General features: G+C 33.6%; 1 protein-coding gene across 5 annotated transcripts in view; it reads left to right on the forward strand.

The window, feature by feature from the left end:
- The window catches only part of GRID2 (glutamate ionotropic receptor delta type subunit 2), a 1,491,890-nt gene that overhangs the window by 1,132,782 nt on the left and 337,719 nt on the right, over positions 1 to 21,389 (forward strand). For all 5 annotated transcript variants that reach the window (XM_032332901.1, XM_032332902.1, XM_032332903.1 and 2 more), the window contains one exon: positions 16,220 to 16,417. In XM_032332901.1, the coding sequence (XP_032188792.1) occupies positions 16,220 to 16,417 (198 nt within the window). The remainder of the gene's footprint in view (positions 1 to 16,219; positions 16,418 to 21,389) is intronic.

Here is a 21,389-nt window from a genome sequence, read left to right on the forward strand (position 1 = left end):
AGGAAGAAGAAAAGAAAAAGAAAAAGTCACAGGATCTCTTTGCTTAGGTTTTAGACATCTTCCCAATAAATAGGGAAAAATGGTTTTGAATTTAAATGAATAATTATATTTATTATTATAAATTATATATAATATATAATAAATTATATAAAAATCTAATTATAAATCATTATAAAATGAATAATTAGGTTTCTGTTTACAAAGGAAATAAATTTTGAGAAAACCTAGTGTGCTTTCCCAGTGCCTCTCAAAGAGTCATGGAGTTGGATGTCAGTGAGGAAGCTGGACCTCAAGTGAGATTCAGATTCTTTCACAGAGACAGTAACAGGTTTTGACCAATAGGGGACCATTTATTAAATCACTATTCATTGTACTAAATGGGACTCTAGGGTAGACTGAAACGAGAAGAGTTACCTCCAAAAAGCATTCAGCGTGGGACTAGCTTACTCATCTGTCAGCTTCTAGAACACAACAGCTACTAAAATTCAGCTCTCTCCAGGGAGGTAGGAGTCAGTCAAGGAGAGAATCACCATACTGCATGGAGGCCCCAGAAATGGAAAAGTTGGTCAAGGAAAGGAAGGCAAATGCATACTGGTTCAAAATACACCCCTTGGGTTTTTTAATGATCAGTTAAAATACAAAGAGGTTTGGGTTGTAAGGTGTCGTTTCACGGCATCTCCATGTAAACTGTGTACTAATTATTTTAACCTGGAAAAAAAAAAAAGGTGATCATGTTGGAAACTGCGCAGAATTTGTGATTCTTGCATGTTTAAAATCTTTTAGCAAGGAATTTCAGGTTCTCTGGAAGATGGATGTTAGCGGGAGAAAACAAACATTATATTTTTTAAGGATTTTTTTCTTGGGTAGATTTTTTTTTAAAAGATTTCATTCATTTATTTGACAGGCAGAGATCACAAGAAGGCAGAGAGGCGGGCAGAGAGAGGAGAGAGGAGGAAGCAGGCTCCCTGCTGAGCAGAGAGCCCAATGCAGGGCTAGATCCCAGGACCCTGGGATCATGACCTGAGCTGAAGGCAGAGGCTTTAATCCACTAAGCCACCCAGGTGCCCCTCTTGGGTAGATTTTAAGTTTTTTTTTTTTTTTCTATCTCTCTTTTATTTTTAAACATTGCTAATAGCATGATAATTTGAAATGGGAAAATGGACTATTCAAACTATTTTTCCCCATTGATTCTTATGTACATTAGTGTGCTCCACAGTTCAGTTAAAAATAACAAGCTGTATGTTGTTCTGAACTACATGTAATCTCCAAGATCATGGTCAATAAAGCACTCAAGAAAATGAAGATTTGAAGCAGAATGGTCTGAAATCTCTGGGGGAATAAAGAAGCAACCGATTAGCATTTGAAAGCAAGGTCCTTTACTTTTTAAAAGTCAAGGAGAATAAAAAAGTGATCACTCAAGAACAAAGAGTTTGAAGAATATCTCACTTTTGTTTTATTAGTCCTTTCAAATTTTAAGAATGACCTTTGGTAATCAACTCCAAGAACTAAGATGCATTTTAACACACATAGTATTACATTTGGGAACACAGCTAGAGTATCTCCTTGAGGAATGCAAGAATAAATAGGACCAATGTTATTTTTTGACTCTTAAGTGACTTTTGCTCCATCCAATGGAGGATCCCACAGAGAGGTGTTAGGGCTGGTATAGGCTAAGTATCCTATCAAATATAGCAATGAAAAAAATTTTTTTTCTGCATCTTTACACATTCCAGTAAATTATCAGAACCTACTAATTCCTTTTTTGTATCTAATTCCTTTTTTGTATCCCCATAATTAATTCAAAACTGTAATTCATATCCATAGTCCTGGTAAGAGGTGGCACAGAGGTCATTTTTATATGTCTTATTATTAATTTTAATAACATTTCAGGTAATCTTCTTTATATGCTTATTAATTTGTGAAACATAGAATATAGTCTTTGTAGCTAAAAGTTCAGACTTCTCTACATTTTGTAAATCCCCACAGATTTGTTTCTTGCTTTTAAATATCAGCACCTTTCTGCTTTCTACTGTTATGTTTCTGCCCTCTAAACAGGAGATCTTTTCTTTTACGTTTCCCACTGTGCTTCCTAATAAGATCAAAAGAAAAGGTACATCCTCCAGAAAGCATTCAGTTCACTAGAAATAGACAACCTGTCACCTTATTCTTAAAACCTTAGATCGGGCAAGCCAGTGGCTGAAATAGTGAGTGCATTTTCCACAGAGGGTGTAGAGAGGGCTTAGTGAAATTATTAGGTGTCTTGTTCTCTCCAGATTTCCTTTTAAGGAAGAGACCATCTTTATTCAGAAAAAAAGCTTGGGACTGTTGGGAGAAAAACTTCCTCTACCCTCTAGGTTCCAACATTTGAGAGCTTGTGCATGAATGTGCGTAGGCAGATTAACAATGGGTTAGGGCTTCCAAAAGGAAGGTATGGAAGGGTCTATTGTTTGTTTAATACTAAAGGGAATGAAAAGCCTCCTTCCTGGAATTTGCTGGAAACTCCCTTGGAGTAGGGTAAGTGGCATATACACTTTCAGTAGTCTCTGCTTTAGTCAGATAAGGGAAGTTCAAATAAGATTTTAAATGTTTTCACTTTAAAATAATCTTTGTGCTAAAACAGTGATCCCATCAAGCTGACTAAAGTTAAAGTGTGAATCAGAAGAAGAACTTTTAAATTACTTTAGAAATAAAGAGGAATTTTAGAGTGCAGAAAGGGAATGAGAGAGAGATTGATTGAGTGATTGAGACACCACCATGTGTTAAAAGACCAAGTTTTTGTTTTTTGTTTTTTTCTGACATCTGCCACGTAGTTTATGCCCTTCGTTCCCCACCCCCTATGCATGTGAATGCACCAAAATACAGATAAAGGCAGCCTAAATTAATAGTTAAAAATACAGACTTTAGTATCAGACAACACTGGATTCAAATTTCAATCTTTCTCACTAGTTTGTGAATGCAGGCACATTATTTATTTATTCTATTCCAAATTTCAGTTCTCTTATTTATAAAATGGCAATAACAACACTGGAGCATTTCAAGAACTACATGAGGTGATGAATGTCAAGTGATAAGAATGAGCACAGGCCTCATTATTATTGTTGGTATTTTTTATTTGCTTCTTCCTGAAGTATGTTTTGAGTAAAAAAGCATTCTTTGACCTTGAACTCCCTTTATTCTACTAATGATTTCTCATGTCAGTGTCTGAGGCTAGTTTTGTGTCTACTTCATTTTTTTTTATTCTCCAACCACTGAAATTGGGTTTCTATCTTGACTTCTCCAAAGAAAGTGCTTTTCAAAAGGTCGTCATGATCTCACACTTGACAAATGTGATGGACATTTTCTGTACCTATTACCTATGTTAGAAACCACCGCCAACTTATTCCTTGAAGCTCTGCCCTCTCTTGAGTCCTCTAGCAGTGTTTTCTGCTGTTTCTCTTCTGACCTCTCTGTTCTTCTACCTCTTTCACTGGAGTGTCTTCTTCAGGAATTCCATTTTTGGCTCTTTAAACCTAAATGACTTCACTTACTTTCTTGAAAACTACAAACAGATTTTTATTTCTAACCCTGGCCTCCCCCTCATACTTTAGACTGATGTATCAAACAAGTGTTTCAGTATTAAATATTCAGTAACAAAATCTTAGAAAATGTGAAAAACGAAAAATAATAACAAATCAATTGTAATTCCTCCATCACAAACTTACTAAAATTTTGGTGTCTGTCACTTACTAACTAAACAAAACGAAGTTACTTTACTCATAATAATGGAGATAATTTTGATTCTAAACTCACAGGCCTATTGGGCATAAATATACAAAAAGCATTTGAAAAATGCCCAGCATGTAGTAATTTGTATACAGACCTTTGCTGCTATTATTACTATCATTATTTTTCAAATTTTAAACCACACATTGCTATAGACTGAAAATTCATGTGAGCTTAATCCCCAATGTGATGGTATTTTTAGGTGAGGCCTTTGAGAGCAAGTAGAGCATGAGAAGAGACAGAAGAATGATGGTCTCTCTGGTCTCTGCCAAATGAGGTGGGGCAACCAAACCCCTCATTAGGCACTAAATCTACTGACACCTTGTTCTCAGACTTCCTAGTCTCCAGAACTGTGCAAAATAAGTATTGTTTAAGCCACTTAGTTCATGGTGATTTGCTATAACATGAATTAAGACACACACTCACAAGTAGTTTTGTACATTTCCTTCCTATTTAGTAATATATGAATGAACATTCTTAATGTAAATAGTTTTTATACAGCAAATGTGATCAATATTTCCCCCATCTACTTGATGAATGATCTTTATGCTTGCTTCAGACTTCCATTAATTTATCCACCCTTTTATATAATTCCCAACATGCCAACTGAAACTCAACATTTTTCTTTCCCATTCACTGAAATATATGGGAATGCAAAGGAAAACAACGCTTTTAAAGTGATATTTTTAATCTCCTAGAAGACTAACAAAAACAAACCAATCCCAAACGTAAAAAATGTTATTCTTGGTTTAAGAAAACAACTTGCAGCCCAACTCTGAGCAGAGGGCTAGGTGCCAGGGCATGGAGACTCTGAGGTTGATGACTGAATGCGCTGTGTAGTCATTGGTCATGCAGATACTTTTTAAAAAAAAATCTGTAATCGTTGAGCATTTCCTTTGTTTTCAAGTTCTCACTGTAGAAGTTGCAATGAACATTTTTTTAGATATATACGTGTGTTTATTTATGATTACCCTCTTATGTAAAATTACCAGAAGAAATAATATGAAAATTTGAGACATTTGCTTTCCTACTGTGAATTTGTTTTCTTGAAAAGCTGTTGCAATTTTAGCTCACATAAGTGGCGTATAAGAAAGCCTGTTTCTTCACACGCTTGTTAGTAAACATTAACATTCTTTTTAATCTTTGCCAGTCTGATGAGCAATAAATAAAATAACTCATCTTATTTTAATTTTTATATTTTCCAAAGGTGTGTTAAGAGAACAAAAATAAATAGTTCACTCTCAGTGTTTGCTATTGCATTTTATTCCTTTAAAATTTAGTCTTAAATATGATGATAGGGTACCTGGGTGACTCAGTTGGTTGAGCAACTGCCTTTGGCTCAGGTCATGATCTTGGAGTCCCGGGATCGAGTCCTGCATTGGGCTCCCTGCTCCATGGGGAGTCTGCTTCTCCCTCTGACCCTCTCCCTTCTCAGATCTCTCTCTCATTCTCTCTCTCTCTCAAATAAATAAATAAAATCTTTTAAAAAAAGATGAAAATTTTAATGATTACAGTTGCTTCCAATAAATATAATTTCCCTTTTAACTGATTATATGAGTCACAAATATGCAGGGAAAAAAAAAAGAAAGTATACATTTTCATGGTTTCTTCTATTAAATTTGAATGTGTATTAATTTTGTATTCAGTACTGTAGGTTTTTACAAAATACTACCTTTGATTCCATATTGAACATTCACCTTGAAGACTTTAGTCTATTGATTGAGAGTTTGAATTCCTGGGCACCTGGGTGACACTGTCAGTTAAGTTTCTGCCCTTGGCTCAGGTCATGATCTCAGAGTCCTGGGATCGAGTTCCATGTCAGGCTCCCTGCTCATGGGGAGTCTCCTTCTCTGTCTGCCTCTGCTGCCACCCCCCACCTGCTTGTGCACTCTCTGTTACTCTCTCTCAAATAAATAAATAAAATATTTTAAAGAAAAAGAACATTTTAATTCCATTAATAGAATTATGATACATACCCCAAATAAAAAACCTTCAAGGAGAGTCTCAGAAGTCCATCTTCTTCTGAAGACTGATGCCTCTACTGAGGTTCTCTAGGATGTATGGCATAGCATTACATCGCTTCCCACTAAAAACTTAAAACCTCACATTCAGTATATCCATGAATCCCATTAGCTCTATGTTCAAGAGTTACTGAGAATCCAATTATTTCTCATCAAATCCATTTTCCTACCAAGTTATGATCAGCTCACTTCTGGTTTACTGCAAAGGATTCGTAACTGATCTCCTGGCTTCTGTCTTATTCTTTCCAATCTTTCTTCAGTAGTAAAAGTCAACTGTCCAGTAAACTGTTAAACATATTAGGTCATGTCCCTCCTCTGCCTGGAACCCATCAGGCTGTCTGTTTTAGTGGAGTTAACAGCTCAAGTCATTACAAGTTTAAATGCTCTGTTTAGGCTCCATCTGGCCCCCACCCATTACTTCTCAAACATTCCTTATCTGACTCTAGCTCCCTGGGTTCCTGCCATACCAGTGTCCCTCTTCTCTCCCACATGGCAGAGAAACACCTGCCTGACACATTTGCACTTACTCTTTTTTCAGTCTGGAATGCTCTTTCTACAGAGGCTTTTCCTGATTGAAGGTACTGCCTTTTCTCACATGCTTTTTGTTCTCATTATTTGGTTCATTTCCCCCTATAGTACTTATCACCACCTGACATAACATATATAATACTTCTTTTATTTATTGTCTATTGCTCCTATTATGATGTAGGCCTAGAAGGATAGAGATGTCTGTCTCTTGTTTGCTTATTCACTAGCACGTTCTTAAATAAAGCCCAGCATTAACACTCTTTTGAATGACTTAAAAAATATGAATTTCTGTTATGTTCCTGTAAGTAATATTATTTTGGTTAAAAATACCACTTGTCAGGGATGCCTGAATAGCTCAGTTAGTTAAAGCATCTGACTCTTGATTTCAGCTCAGGTCATGATCTCAGGGTCGTAAGATCGACCCCTCCATCAGGCTCTATGTTGGGTGTGCCTGATTAAGATTCTCTCTCTGCCCTTCTCCATAATCCTGCTCACTCTCATGCTTTCTCTCTCTTTCAAAAAACAAAAAACAAACAAACAAAAAAAAACACTAGTTATAAACATTCCAAGTTTAATTTTATATGGCTTTCATTATATTCTGGTATTTAATTAGTGTTAGTCTGCATTTATTAAATGCTTTTATATCCTGATGGAAAAAGAGTCTTATAAGGTTCAGCTGACATTTATTAATATTACTGTTCTCGGCAATATTTTAACAGGAACATGATATATCAACGAGAGAGTTTGTAAATATCATCATTCTGAAGTCAAATGTTACCAAGTCCTTCAGTTTAATATTTTTGTAGATTTCTTATATTTGGTATAGCCACTCACTTCTTGTAGTTGCAATATGCTAGATCTCAAAACATGTTCTTGATACCTTTTTTGGAGATAACTGTGCTTATGAAGTACTCTGCACCTAGTAAACTTTTAACAATGCTTATAGAATAGAATTGACTCTTGCATGTGGGTATTCACATAGGTGTTAAGTTGAGCAAAATAATGAAGATTTGGGCCAAACAAACAAAAAATGTTATCTAGTGGTCAGAAAGTAAATTGAGAGCCTGGTATTTCTAAGTTTGTATATGATAATCATTTGGTCCATAAAATCTTAGTCTCCTAAAACATATTTTCAAGTGCAGGCTAGGGAAAATCAATAAATGAGAATTAATGTACTTAGGATTTTTGTGATTGCATATTGTCCTTGGTAACCTTGTATTCCGTTACCACATTCTATATTTCTTTTACATTTTCATGAAAATGAAATGAACGCTTTTTGGTTTCATTTTGTCACTCTCCATTTAGCCTGTAAGTCACTAAGATGTAACCATTTCAGGATTTGAAAGCAATGTATAAAATCAAATATAGTATTTTTAAAATTGAATTACTTTGCATACTAATAGCCTTAACTTCATGTTAATTTAAAGTATTTTTTTGCCACTTAATTATTTACAAAATAGGAATCAGAAATAATAAGATATAGTTTTAGGAAGTTAAGATGGCTTTTTTTTTTAAGATTTTATTTATTCGACAGAGAGAGCACAAACAGGTGGAGTGGCAGGCAGAGGGAGAGGGAGAAGCAGACTCCCTGCTGAGCAGGGAGCCCTGATGTGGGGCTTGATCCCAGGATACTGGAATCATGACTTGAGCAGAAGGCAGGCACTTAACTGACTGAGCCACCCAGGGATCCCTAGGATTGCTTTTTAAGGTTACTTCTATGATTTGTAACCTGAATGTTGCATGATAAAAATACTTTGCAAGGATTTTGAAAGATATGTTAGTGTGATATTTTCTAAATATTTGCTCCTCTATAAATTTTTTTTGCAAGAGCTTTTTTAAAGATATTTTCATTGCATAGCCCTGTGACCGCTTTTCTTCTCTCCACACAACTCAGACATTTTTTTTTTTTAAAGATTTTATTTATTTATTTGACAGAGAGAGATCACAAGTAGACGGAGAGAGAGGCAGGCAGAGAGAGAGAGAGGGAAGCAGGCTCCCTGCTGAGCAGAGAGCCCGATGCGGGACTCGATCCCAGGACCCTGAGATCATGACCTGAGCCGAAGGCAGCGACTTAACCCACTGAGCCACCCAGACTCAGACATTCTTTACACTACCTTTACACTACCCAGATTATTTATTCCTCTGTAGAGGTTTTCACGTTTGCTTTACTATCCTGGTATCTCTGTATGTTTTTAATAACAAATTCCATACCATTAGCCTTTGTAACTTAGAGAAGTTTCAAATCTTCGTATGTGGTCTATAAAAGATGATGCCTTTCCGACAAGGGACGCAAAGGCAAAAATGAACTATTGGGATTTCATCAAGATCAAAAGCTTTTGCACAGCAAAGGAAACAGTTAACAAAACCAAAAGAAAACTGACAGAATGGGAGAAGATATATGCAAATGACATATCAAATAAAGGGCTAGTGTCCAAAATCTATAAAGAACTTAGCAAACTCAACACCCAAAGAACAAATAATCCAATCAAGAAATGGACAAAAGACATGAACAGATATTTCTGCAAAGAAGATATCCAGATGACCAACAGATACATGAAAAAGTGCTCCATATCACTCGGCATCAGGGAAATACAAATCAAAACCACAATGAGATATCACCTCACACCAGTCAGAATGGCTAAAATTAACAAGTCAGGAAATGATAGATGCTGGCGAGGATGTGGAGAAAGGGGAACCCCCCTACGCTGTTGGTGGGAATTCAAGCTGGTGCAACCACTCTGGAAAACAGCATGGAGGGTCCTCAAAATGTTGAAAATAGAACTACCCTATAACCCAGCAATTGCACTACTGGGTATTTACCCTAAAGATACAAACGTAGTGATCCGAAGGGGCACCTGCACCTGAATGTTTATAGCAGCAATGTTTACAATAGCCAAACTATGGAAAGAACCTAGATGTCCATCAACAGATAAATGGATAAAGAAGATGTGGTATATATACATGATGGAATACTATGCAGCCATCAAAAGAAATGAAATCTTGCCATTTGCGACGATGTGGATGGAACTAGAGCGTATCATGCTTAGCGAAATAAGTCAATTGGAGAAAGACAACTATTATATGATCTCCCTGATACAAGGAAGTGGTGATGCAACATGGGGGGTTAAGGGGATAGGAGAAGAATAAATGAAACAAGATGGGATCAGAAGGGAGACAAACCATAAGTGACTCTTAATCTCACAAAACAAACTGAGGATTGCTGGGGGGAGGGGGGTTGGGAGAGGGGGATGGGGTTATGGATATTGGGGAGGGTATGTGCTATGATGAGTGCTGTTAAGTGTGTAAACCTGGTGATTCACAGACCTGTACTCCTGGGGATAAAAATACATTATATGTTTATAATAAATAAATAAAATTTAGAAATATTAAAAAAAAATGATGCCTTTCCAAGGAGAATGGTGGTCATTAGTTTTGCCCATATCAAAGTGGAATGTATCATCCCTAAGCAAAATATAAGCTCACACTGTGCATAAAGACAACTCTTGTTTGCTTCGGCCAGAGGCATGTTTTATGAGGAAAAAAAAATTTTTTAAGCAGGCCATTAAGAAATATTCTTGTTCCCTTTTTAATGTCTTTGAGCTGTACGTGTGAGCAGAATTGTAAGGAATTTCTAGTGACTCATTCCTAGTTTTGGCCATCCTCGTGTTCTGTGAGGTTGTGCATATTAAAACCTCTAAACAGCTCTCGGAAAGTCTTGGCAATAGAGCTTGTCGCTTGAGCCTATCAGCAATGTCAGAAGCTTTTTTCCAACTCTATCACTAGCAAACAATATTGCATAGTTATTAAAATACGGGAATTAACTACAAAATCTGCAAGTGGCAAACAGTGTTGTAAATCAACTAAGCAATTAGCATGAGGTTTTTTAAGTGACTGAATACAAATTCAGAATTATGAAGTTATTATCTAATAACCCAACAAGTGATGTGAATAAATCCCTGCTAATATGAAAATTATCAAACCACTGAAATACTCTTTTCTACAAGCAAGTCTGTGGATCCTCGTGCTAATGTGCTTAGACTGATAACTACAGGCATTCTGTGAAAGCTTTGTTTATTCCAGTTGCTGTGGATTGTGTTTAGAGAATCTGTCATCCAAATGATCAGCAAATCGAAATCTGCAATTTATTTTCTCTTAATAGGTGGACAGGTTTTCACTGGCTTAAGCTCAGTTTTATTAATACTCTTTGAAACTAATTTCTGGAAAATGAATTTTAAAGGCAGGATTTTGTCATTTCTACCCTCCTCCCCAACCCGCCATCACTGTAATATGAGACTCAAAGCCACCTGTACATACTTTGGAAATATATGTTAAATAGGCACAGGCTATAATCTCCTGTCATTCATCTGCATTGTTACAAAGGACCCCTAGACCTTGCTTCTGCCACAAGTCATTCTATATGATGTTCTCAAAATTACTTTCTGATCAGGCTGTTTTCCTTCCACAAATTTCCAGCTCCTTTCCAAATAAAAGGCAAAAACTTCATATGGCTTCAATGCCCTCCATTATCTGGTCTCACTTAACACACTTTTTCTTTATTTTGGTTTATATTGCAATATTACTTCCATACAGAAAAAAGCTCAGACATTAATGAATGAAAAATAAAGTAACAACCAGGCAACCACTGTCCAGATAAAAAAATAGAAGGCTATCATTATGACAGAAGCCAGCTTTCCTTGTGCATCTTTCTGATGATATCCTCCCCAGCGTCTCAGAGCTAATCAGCCAGAGGTCATCACTTCCCTCATTTTCTTTATGGTATCTCCACCTGCATGTAAATCCTTAAATACACAATTAACTTTACCTGTTTATGAATGTTAAAAAATGGAATCAGACTGTTTTCTTCAAGTATTATTTTTTTTTCACCCAACATTATTCTTTTAAAAGTCCATTTGTGCTACTCTGTATAGCTCTAGGTTCTTAAATTTTAAACTGTTTAGTATTACATTGGATCCATTACATTGGATTACATTACATTGGTTCCATATACCACATTGGATTAATGTGGTTACATTGGATCCATATACATTGGATCCATATTGGATCCATATACCCCAGGAGATTTATCTTTTCCACATTGATGGACATTTGGATTTTTATTATTCCCAGATTTGGGCTATTATGTACAGTGTTGTTATAAACATTCTCGGTATACATTTTGATGCCCAGGATTCTCTTAAGTGTTCATACCCAAGGGGTAAAATGGTTGGAACATTGCTGTACATATCTTCATGCTAGATAAATATTTATGTAACACTCAAAAACAGGCAAAACTAATTTGCCTGTAAATATCCATTCTCTGCTGGATATGTCAGGACCTTTTCTAAAGTATTGGACCGATTTAAACATCCAGCAATAGTAAATGACAACTCCTATTTCTTCATATCCTTAGCAATATTTGAGATTATCAGACTATTTCTCTTTCTGCTTCTCATCTCTTTACTTTTGCTTTGAGATTTTCTAGTTGTTTATTCTTTTGCACTACGGGTATTAATTCTGAAGTATTACAAGTCACTAATTCTCTCTTCCTCTGTTTCTAATCTTCTGATTAACTCAGTTATTAAATTCTTAACTTCGGACATTCTCTTTATTGATTCTTAAATTTCTGTTTAGTTCTTTTCAGATTGTGCAATGACATTTCATGTGCTTTCCAATTTCCTGTCAATTTGTCCCTTGTCAATTTGTTCTAGTATGGTAACACAATTTTTATAATATGGATCTGAAAATTTCAGTATCAGAGTTCTTGAAAGTTCTATTTCTTTTGTATATTATTTCCACATTTGTATATGTGAAATAGAATTTCCTTTTACATGGTATCTTTGACTTCTGTTTTGAACATTGTTTAAATAATTACTTAAAGGAATAATGTAATACCTAAAATGCAGATATTTTCTCCAGAGAGTACTACAGATTTATTTATTTATTTATTTTCTGGCATGCATCTGGAATCTCTTCCGGTTTCATACCACTTTAAATTGCATTAAAATTTGAGACAGGTTATTAAGACCTAGGTTTTAATACAAGGGTTGAAAAATTTGAGGTCCAAAGAGATGGAGTTGAAGTAAAATGATTTATGATGACTTTCTGTTCTGTAACCTTCTGTGTGATCTTGAATTGAAATTTTTCTTATCTGTTAAAATAGTCCATAGCCAGTAACTCCCAAAATGAAGGTTTCCTTTTCTTTTCTTTTCTTTTCTTTTTTAAAAATACTTTCTGTTGTGTTTCTCTGGTGTTTTGTGTTTAATAGTTGCAGTGTATGTTGCTTTTGTTTTATGTTATATTTTTTGAGTATGTGGCTTTTTCCAAACTGTGATTATTTTGGAAGTGGTGGCCATGACTTTCTACAGTATCGAGTATAGTGGGTACTACACTCACTACACTGAGTGTAGTAACTTGATGCTGTAGATGTTCAATTCATGTTAAATAGGTAAGTCAAAGAATGAATAAATTTTGGAAATAGGTATATAGATAAAAATGATTCAACCACGTTCAGTATTGCCATAGGGAAGAGAAAGTATTTTTTCTACTGTAGGTCCTAGACCTTTAATCTAATTTCTATTGCTATGTTTACCTGTCCAAGGTATTGGCTGATTGTCCTCATAAAGCATAACTGGTCTGAGGTAGGATGTACAAATAGTGATCCTAATCTGTTAAAGAGCTTAAAAACAAAGTCTAAAAACATCTATTCAGAAGAGAAGTGATAGGATGTAATAAAAGTTTATTTGGGTCGTAAAATTTGAAGACCATGTTCATTAATAATTCATCAGTCCTCTGTAAAAGAACCATTAGGATAGCCATTTTTACTCTAGACCTTTAATCAATTCCAGCTGATTTTTCTGGAACCAGACTTTGGCAACAAAACTTTGAAAGGATCCATTTGCCTGGGTATTTACTTGTAATATTGGAATTAAAAATAATTTTGAAAGGAAAATTTAGCATATTAAGGAAATATAATTTAGCATATTCAACAACTGTTTTAATGAGATAAGAGTAAAAATTAAAAAACAATATTTCATATCAAAGCATATATTGGGATAATATTTTGCCAGATAGAACTTTTAGTTTTGCAATACATTTAATTAGTATTCTTAATTGTTTTAGTATCATCCTGAAGAGTGGTATTCAGCTTTCTGTTTATTAAATTGCTGTTTAACTTTAAAGATTTATTAGATTTTGAAGACCACGAATAAATAGAGAATGTATATGGTCCAAAACTACTGGCAAAGGAATCAATCAAATAAGATCTCTTTTGAATCATCTTTACTTTGGTTTGTCAATAAGTAAATGTTTAAAATGTAGACTAATTCTAACTCTAAAATTCCAGAATTTCCTAATCTTATTGGCATGCTTCTGAATATGGTCTTCTTTTTGGAGTTTATTTAATTCATTCTGATTCTAATGACCTCATGGCCTACTTCAGAGTATTTGTACATTGCATTGCATAGTCGTTGGCTAGGTCTGTGTTTTGTCTGTATAACTGAATGTTTGGTAACAAATTCTGACAATTATCTGAAAGATTACTATATATTTTAAAATACATAAATATTTAGAATCATCAAGATGTTCTATATTTTACACATAATATTAAAGGATTGATTGAATTTTTACTTTTCTCTCATTTGACATCATTTGGATTAAACAAATCAGTATTACTTGAAATTTTTATCCATTCCCAAAACCTCTCTTCTACTGATCTATTAGTGTTCATTAGCATCAAATAGTGTTGTAATGGAAAAACAATCAGGAGCTTGACGACAAAAAAAATCTGAAATTTCTTTTTTTCTTATGTTCTAGAATCCTAGAAAGTTACGGTCTGGTATGGCATTTCACATCTCAAGGGAATAGACTTCTTCTATCTTATTTTTCCACTCTGTGTGCTTTAAAACAGTTACCAGAGCCCCAGAAATTATGTGCTCATTCCAGTTGGAAAAAAAGAGGAAAGATGAAAGAACAATTGCACAAAACACCTGCTTACATTCCATTGGTCAGAATTAGTCACATGGTCTCACCTTGCCTAAAAGGAGACTATAGATTGTCTTTTTTCTCAGGTGCTAATATAAAAAGATAGATAGATAGATAGAGATATACATATGCATATACGTATATATAATTAGTGCAGAAGAGAACAACTACCTGGGAACAAATAGCAGTCACCTCCTTTATCTATTTATTTACTGATTTATTTTACTCTGAGGTAAGATATAAACAGTAGACCAAGACCACATTTTTAAAAAAAGAAAGTGTCACTAGTTTAGAAAACCAAAATTTAAAAAATATTACAAATACCACAAAATCAACATAGTTGTAGATAAGCCTCAAACTTAGAACTGATTTTCTGGGTGTCCAAAGTGAAAAGGGATACCAAGATAATTAGTTATCTTATTTTAATTATTTAGAAGTGGGCACAAAATGAAACCCTATTGGCTCTGAAAAATTCAAAAATTCATCTCATGGTATTTTTAGGGGAAAACTGAATATTATGGTGGGCAATATTTTTATAATAGATGAAATTATTTTATAAGACACTTACTTTGGATCTTTGACTAAAAGCCAAAGTAAAGTGTTATTTTACATCTCAATGAAGATTCATCTGTGAGTCTCTAAAGAAAAATGATCCAAGGATAAAAATGATCCAAGGATAAAATCATATATACATATATATGTATATACAGATTTTAACCTGCCTGAAGGGCTATATGTCTATCTGGCCCATATGTATGCATATAATTATGTGTGTATATATGTATATGTATACATATGGGCTAGATAGACATATAGCCCTCCAGGCAGGTTAAAATCTGCCTGTATATATATGGTTATCTGTAAATATTACTGTTTTATATGTTTTATATGTATATATATATATGGTTATCTGTAAATATTACTGCTCTGAGGGGTTTCAGAACAGATTTAAGAAATTTAGGAGTAGATTATCTAATTTCCTATACTCTGCCAGCATGTTTCAAACCAATTGAGCTTCCTTAATACCAGGAAAAAGTGAAAGGAGCCTATTTGTTAATTGTAAGAGGACAAAAACTCAAAATGGTAAAAGATGTAGAAACAGAAACCAATTTGCTAAATTTAATAAATTACACAGTTTGCCAAAAACTTAAGTGGATTTTTTTTTAATTTTTTATTTTTTATAAACATATATTTTTATCCCCAGGGGTACAGGTCTGTGAATCACCAGGTTTACACACTTCACAGCACTCACCAAAGCACATACCCTCCCCAATGTCCATAATCCCACCCCCTTCTCCCAAACCCCCTCCCCCCAGCAACCCTCTGTTTTGTGAGATTAAGAGTCACTTATGGTTTTTATAGCAGTGATAGACAAGCTGTTTTTTCAATGAAATGTGTGGTTATATCTACATTTCAAAATTATTTATCAAATAATTCCAAGTAAATGTTATGTTATAAATTTTCATTAAACTATATGTTCTTGGAATTTTTTGTTTTTTTTCAGAGAGTTTATGTAGAGTTTATCTGTTAAAATATTATTTTACATATTTTTGACATATATAGATAACAAATGCTTCAAGATACAAAAAATTTATGGTTTCTTAAATTTAATTTTATTATTGCTGAATTGTAGATTGGTCCTAGAGTGACAAGAATAATGAATTCATGGCCCCTGAAGTTTTATAGTCACTTTCATCTAATTTTTGTTATAGTAGTAATTAAATGAGAAATGAAAAGAAATTAAGTGATTAAACATTATTCAATACTATGACACATTAATAACATATAAGTTATATTTCTAAGTTAATTCTTTCAAAGTTCAAAAGCAATTTTTAGGTTGTGTATAAGCAAAACTCTTTGAAGAATTAATTTTTGGTTTCAGGGAGCACTGTAGATTGACATCAAGGATTTCTCTTATTTCCATGTAGGAAGAACCTTTTGTAATGGTCTCTGAAAATGTCTTGGGTAAGCCGAAGAAATACCAAGGCTTCTCCATTGATGTTTTGGATGCCTTATCTAACTACCTGGGTTTTAACTATGAAATTTATGTTGCACCGGATCACAAGTATGGAAGCCCACAAGAAGATGGGACATGGAATGGCTTGGTAGGAGAACTAGTCTTTAAGGTAAGCATTTACTTATCTATCTACCTATCTAGCCATCACCAATGACTGAACTGTAACTTCTAGAAGCTTATTTCATATAAAATAAGTGCAAAGCAGAGGTTTAAGTGGTAATGTTGAGTGCAAAAGTTGCAGCCAGTACTATTTTATGAACTCTGTGTAGAGAAAAACTGATGAGAAAAATAAAGCTACATTTTAAAATATTTTATATAATAGAAAAGTATCTATAAAAGGCTTTACTTATGCCAAATTTATACTCGAAACATTTTGTCAGTATATGATACACACCGAAGTTACAATGTAATTCATATCATTGTTTTCTTTTAAAAATGCAGTGTTATTTGCAAAACAAAAACAAAAAAACAAAAAAACCCAAAACCAATTAGGGGCTAATCATTTAGTTTCAGGATCTAAGTAAGGTAGATCTATCCTTACTACTATATTTCTCCTTGTTCTTTGATTTTTCAAAGAGTGCTTAAACTTCTTTATTTGTTTATCTCTGTTTCTGTCAGATTTTGAATTTTTTCATTTTTTTTGAATCTGCTATTAGGTGCTCACACACTTATAATTATTATGTTTTTGATGAATTTTTGAATAGTTTGGTTCAGGTTTATAATTCACTATTTGATTTATGTATGTCCCATTTTTCTCTGTTATTTCTTCTTTTGTTTCTCTTTTGGTTAATTGAATATTTTTCATATTTGACTTTATTTTCTCTTTTGACTTTTTACTGTATCTCTTTGTAATTCTCTTTGTGTGGTTAGTATAGAGATTACAATATGTGTTTTTATCATATTCTATCTAGTGTAATATCATACCACTTCACATTTTTGAAAAGGTATAAATTTGTAACAATATAATTGCATTTATACCACCCTATCCTTTATGCTATTGTTGTCATAATAATTATTTCAGAACTCCAGAGTAAAATGTAATAGTTTTTTAACTTAAACTTTCAGTTCTCTTTTATAAATATATAGAGAAAAAAAGTTTCTGGTATTTAACCATTTATCCGCTGTTTCTAAGGTTTTTCAGTTAATTCTACATTTCTGTTCACTCACCTGACATCATTTACTTCAGAACTTCCTTTGGAATGTCTTGAAGTGTAGTCCTATAAGTGTATTTCACCCTTTTTTTTTTTTAAACTTTAAAATGTCTGTATTGCTCTGTTTTGAATTATATTTTTAGTATGCATAAAACTCTGAGTTAACAGTTTTTCTCAATGTTAAACATTTTAAAGGTGTCTTTCCGTAGTCTTTTTGCCATATATTTCTTCTGATGAGAAGTCAGATACCATTTGTACTTTTGTTCCTTTTTTTAGTGTGGGCTGGCTTTTTTACAATTTTTTTTTCATTTTTGATGTTTTGATGTGTAACTATGATCTGCCTACATGTGGTTTTCCTTGTATTTATACTCCTAGGGATTCACTGAGTTTCCGAAATAAGTTTCATATAATCTAGTAAATGTTGGCAATTTTTCTATAGTTATTTTTTCTATGCTTTTCCCTTCCTCCTCTCTCTTTAAAGCTTGGAGAATATTCATGTTAAACCTCCCAATATTGTCTCTAAGTTACTGAGGTGTTATTTAATTTCTTTAAATATTTTTACTCTCTGACTTTTACTTTAAATTATTTGTCTTGATCTGCTTTCAAACTTACTGATTTTTTCTTCTGCAGTCTCCAATTTTCTGCTAAGTTCATGTGGTAAACTTTTTTTATTTTAGATAGCTGATTTTCCAGTCCTAGAATTCAGTTTTTTAAAAAGTGATTTCCATTTCTCTTCTGAGATTCCATATCTTTTTATGATCATCTTTTCTTGTAAATCCTTCACCATACTGATAACAGGTGTTTCAGAGTCCTTATCTGCTACAGTTTCAACATCTTTGCCATCTCCAGATAGACTTATGTTCACTGCTTTTTCTATTAACTGTAGATCACATTTTTCTAATTCTTCTCATTTTCTATTTTGTCACATTTGATTGAATACTGACCATTGTGGTTGATACATTATGAACACTAGAGATTATGTCTCTGAGATTGCATACTCTGAAGAGGACTGATTTTTGTTTTAGTAGCTAGTTATTATAGGTTTCCCCTGAACTTGTGGATCTTCGGTTTTACATGTTGTTAAGCCAGGTCTTTTTTATTTTCTTTAGTTTTGGGGGAAAATCAATTGGTTTTAGCAATCCTTATGTTCTTAAGCATAGCCTTCTGGAGTTTCTATGAAAAGCCTGTGGTTTTCATCAAACCCTTGTGACTTAGAGAGACTCAAAATTTTATCTCTATCTTCCCTGTCATAAGCAGTAATTATAATCTTTGTTCAGCTCTTTCAGTCTTCTGGTTGTTGCTTTCTGCTGATTTTTTAAAAAGTTATCCTCATGCATGTGCAGTTTAGGAGTCAACCAAGGACTTGAAGGAAGCTTATTCACAAATTTTTGGCTCATTCTTCCATGACTCCCTCCTGTCTGTGATTTGCTTTTAATTTCTGGCCACCCTGACTGCCTCAGGCTCCATCTCCTGACACTTAAATCTTATAAGACACTGACTTTCTGTTTGAGCTCCGGTACCTCTTGCCATCTAAACTGAGGTGGGTCTTCAATAAATAAACCATGTAAAAGTGGATCTCACCTAATGCAATTACCATTTTTCAAGAGTCAGATACCCTTCAGTTTCTTCCTTCCTTTGGTTTATCTCCAGTCTTTTTATAATTTATATTTTTAAATTTGATACAGAATTTATAATTGTTATTCTTTGTTGGGTTAATTCAGTAAAAACTACCTTATCATTGCCAGAACCGGAATTTTTTCTGAAATACTTAAACATATTCAGACAACTAAAAGGTCTGAATAAGTTGTTTTCAAGACATGGGGAAGAGAAAAAAATAAAATATTTTGAAGGTAGTTGTAAGAAAAAATAATAATGCGATTTTTATATCCTTTAAAATCTTCCTGAGTTTGTTTTATTTATTAAATCAATTACACATGGAATCTTATTTGAAAAACATTAATATAAATATTTTCAGTAGGAAAGAGAGAATGATCAATTCTCATTCCTCTTATTAAAACTATGATAATTTATCTTATATTCCTCTTTTAAAAACCACAAACCTTTTGTATTCTGCCTTTTTATCTCTGAGAGGTCCTACCTGATCTGAACCCAGATAAGCAACAATGTTAAAACAAAAGATAAAGAAATGCACAGGCATTATTAAAAAGCAATATAAAGATTGCTTTATAGAGAATGGATAAAATTCTTTTTTTTTCTTTTTTTTTAAATTTTTTATTTTTTATAAACATATATTTTTATCCCCAGGGGTACAGGTCTGTGAATCACCAGGTTTACACACTTCACAGCATGGGATTGGGAGGGAGAATGGATAAAATTCTTAATGAGCTCTTTTGCTAATCTCATCTTTGAAGTGAGGAATATAAGGATGTTGATGTAAAGATTACTTAAAAGTCTAACTTTAAACACTTTAAGAATTTATTATATAACAACCACACATAAGCAATAGTATGCTAGTATTCATTAACATTTAATTTAATTGTTTTCATTTTCATGTAAGGGCATGCCATGACTGTATGATAACTTAAAATTCGGTGCAGTCCTTTTAGAAAGCAAAAAGTTGGGCTTAAAGAAAGCAACTGCCATATGATTTTTAGCCAGAAAAGTTGTAACTCTGTTTATTGCAACTAGATTTTTATTTTATTCACAGAGATATTTGGCCATTCTGACCAAGCTATGAAAAATATTTAGATATTTCTCAGATGGAGATCAGAATAAGCCTACTAAAAGTTTGTTGGAGAAGGCAAAGATAGGAAAAAAATTGAGAAAATGTGGTGTTATGAAAGCCAAGGGAAGACATTTTAAGGAGGAAAGAACAGTCAGCGTTATAGAATGACTGTCAAGATGTTGAGGGTTCATAACAGTTTGCTTAACTTTATTATGTTACTAATAGAAATGTAAGCTCTAATTTTCAAAAATTAAAAATATGAATTCAATTATACAAATGATAATCAATAAAATGTCATAAAGTGATTTAGATTATCCAACAAGATTCATCATATTGAAATTTTCTTCAGGGTTATTTACCCCTGTAAAGCAAAATAACACTGATGAAATTACATAATAATGTTATAACAGAGCTCCACAAAAATGAGTATATTACTGTTATAAATTTTCTGCTAGTGTAGACATTTTTCATGAATCTAAGTATATTTCAAATAACAGTAAACACAGTTGACCCTTAAAGAACATAAGTTGAACTGCATGGGTTCACTTAATTGTCTATCTTCCTAAGAGAAAACCAAAATTAAAAGAATGTTTCTTGGAGTCTGTCATGATGACTATGGACAGGCTATCGCGTTAAAAAAAGAGTCAAAGAAGAAACATGGGAAGTTTCTGAGGTATTTGATTTTTCCAGAGGTGGCACTCATGTTTCAGAGTTGGGTTGATCTCATGTTAAAGGGACTTTCCATTAAAACCAGAAGTCAGGTGTTCAGTACATAACATAACTTTTAGAGAGGAACGTACAATCAGAGAGAGCACATAATCTTATAAATATATATTTGAAGTATATTTTAAAAACAAAAATATTCCTCACATTGATGGCTGGTATCAAAAAGTGAAGATATAACAAACATTGGTGAGGCTGTGGAAAAAAAGAAACACTTGTATGCTGTTGGTGGGAATGTAGATTGGAGCAGCTGCTGTGGAAAACAGTATGGCAGTTCTTCGAAGAATAAAAATAGAAATATCATATGATTAATAATTCTATCACTGGGTACTTACCTAAAGAAAATGAAAACATTGAGTCAGCTGGGTGGTTCAGTCAGTTAAACGTCTGCCTTCAGCTCAGGTCATGATCTCAGAATCCTGGAATGGAGCCCTGTGTCAGGCTCCCTGCTCAGCAGGAAGTCTGCTTTTCCCTGTTCCTCTGTCCCTCCCCTTACTCATGCACTTTCTCTCTCTCTCTCT

Source organism: Mustela erminea, chromosome 2 (assembly GCF_009829155.1).
Source record: "Mustela erminea isolate mMusErm1 chromosome 2, mMusErm1.Pri, whole genome shotgun sequence".
NCBI lineage: Eukaryota > Metazoa > Chordata > Mammalia > Carnivora > Mustelidae > Mustela > Mustela erminea.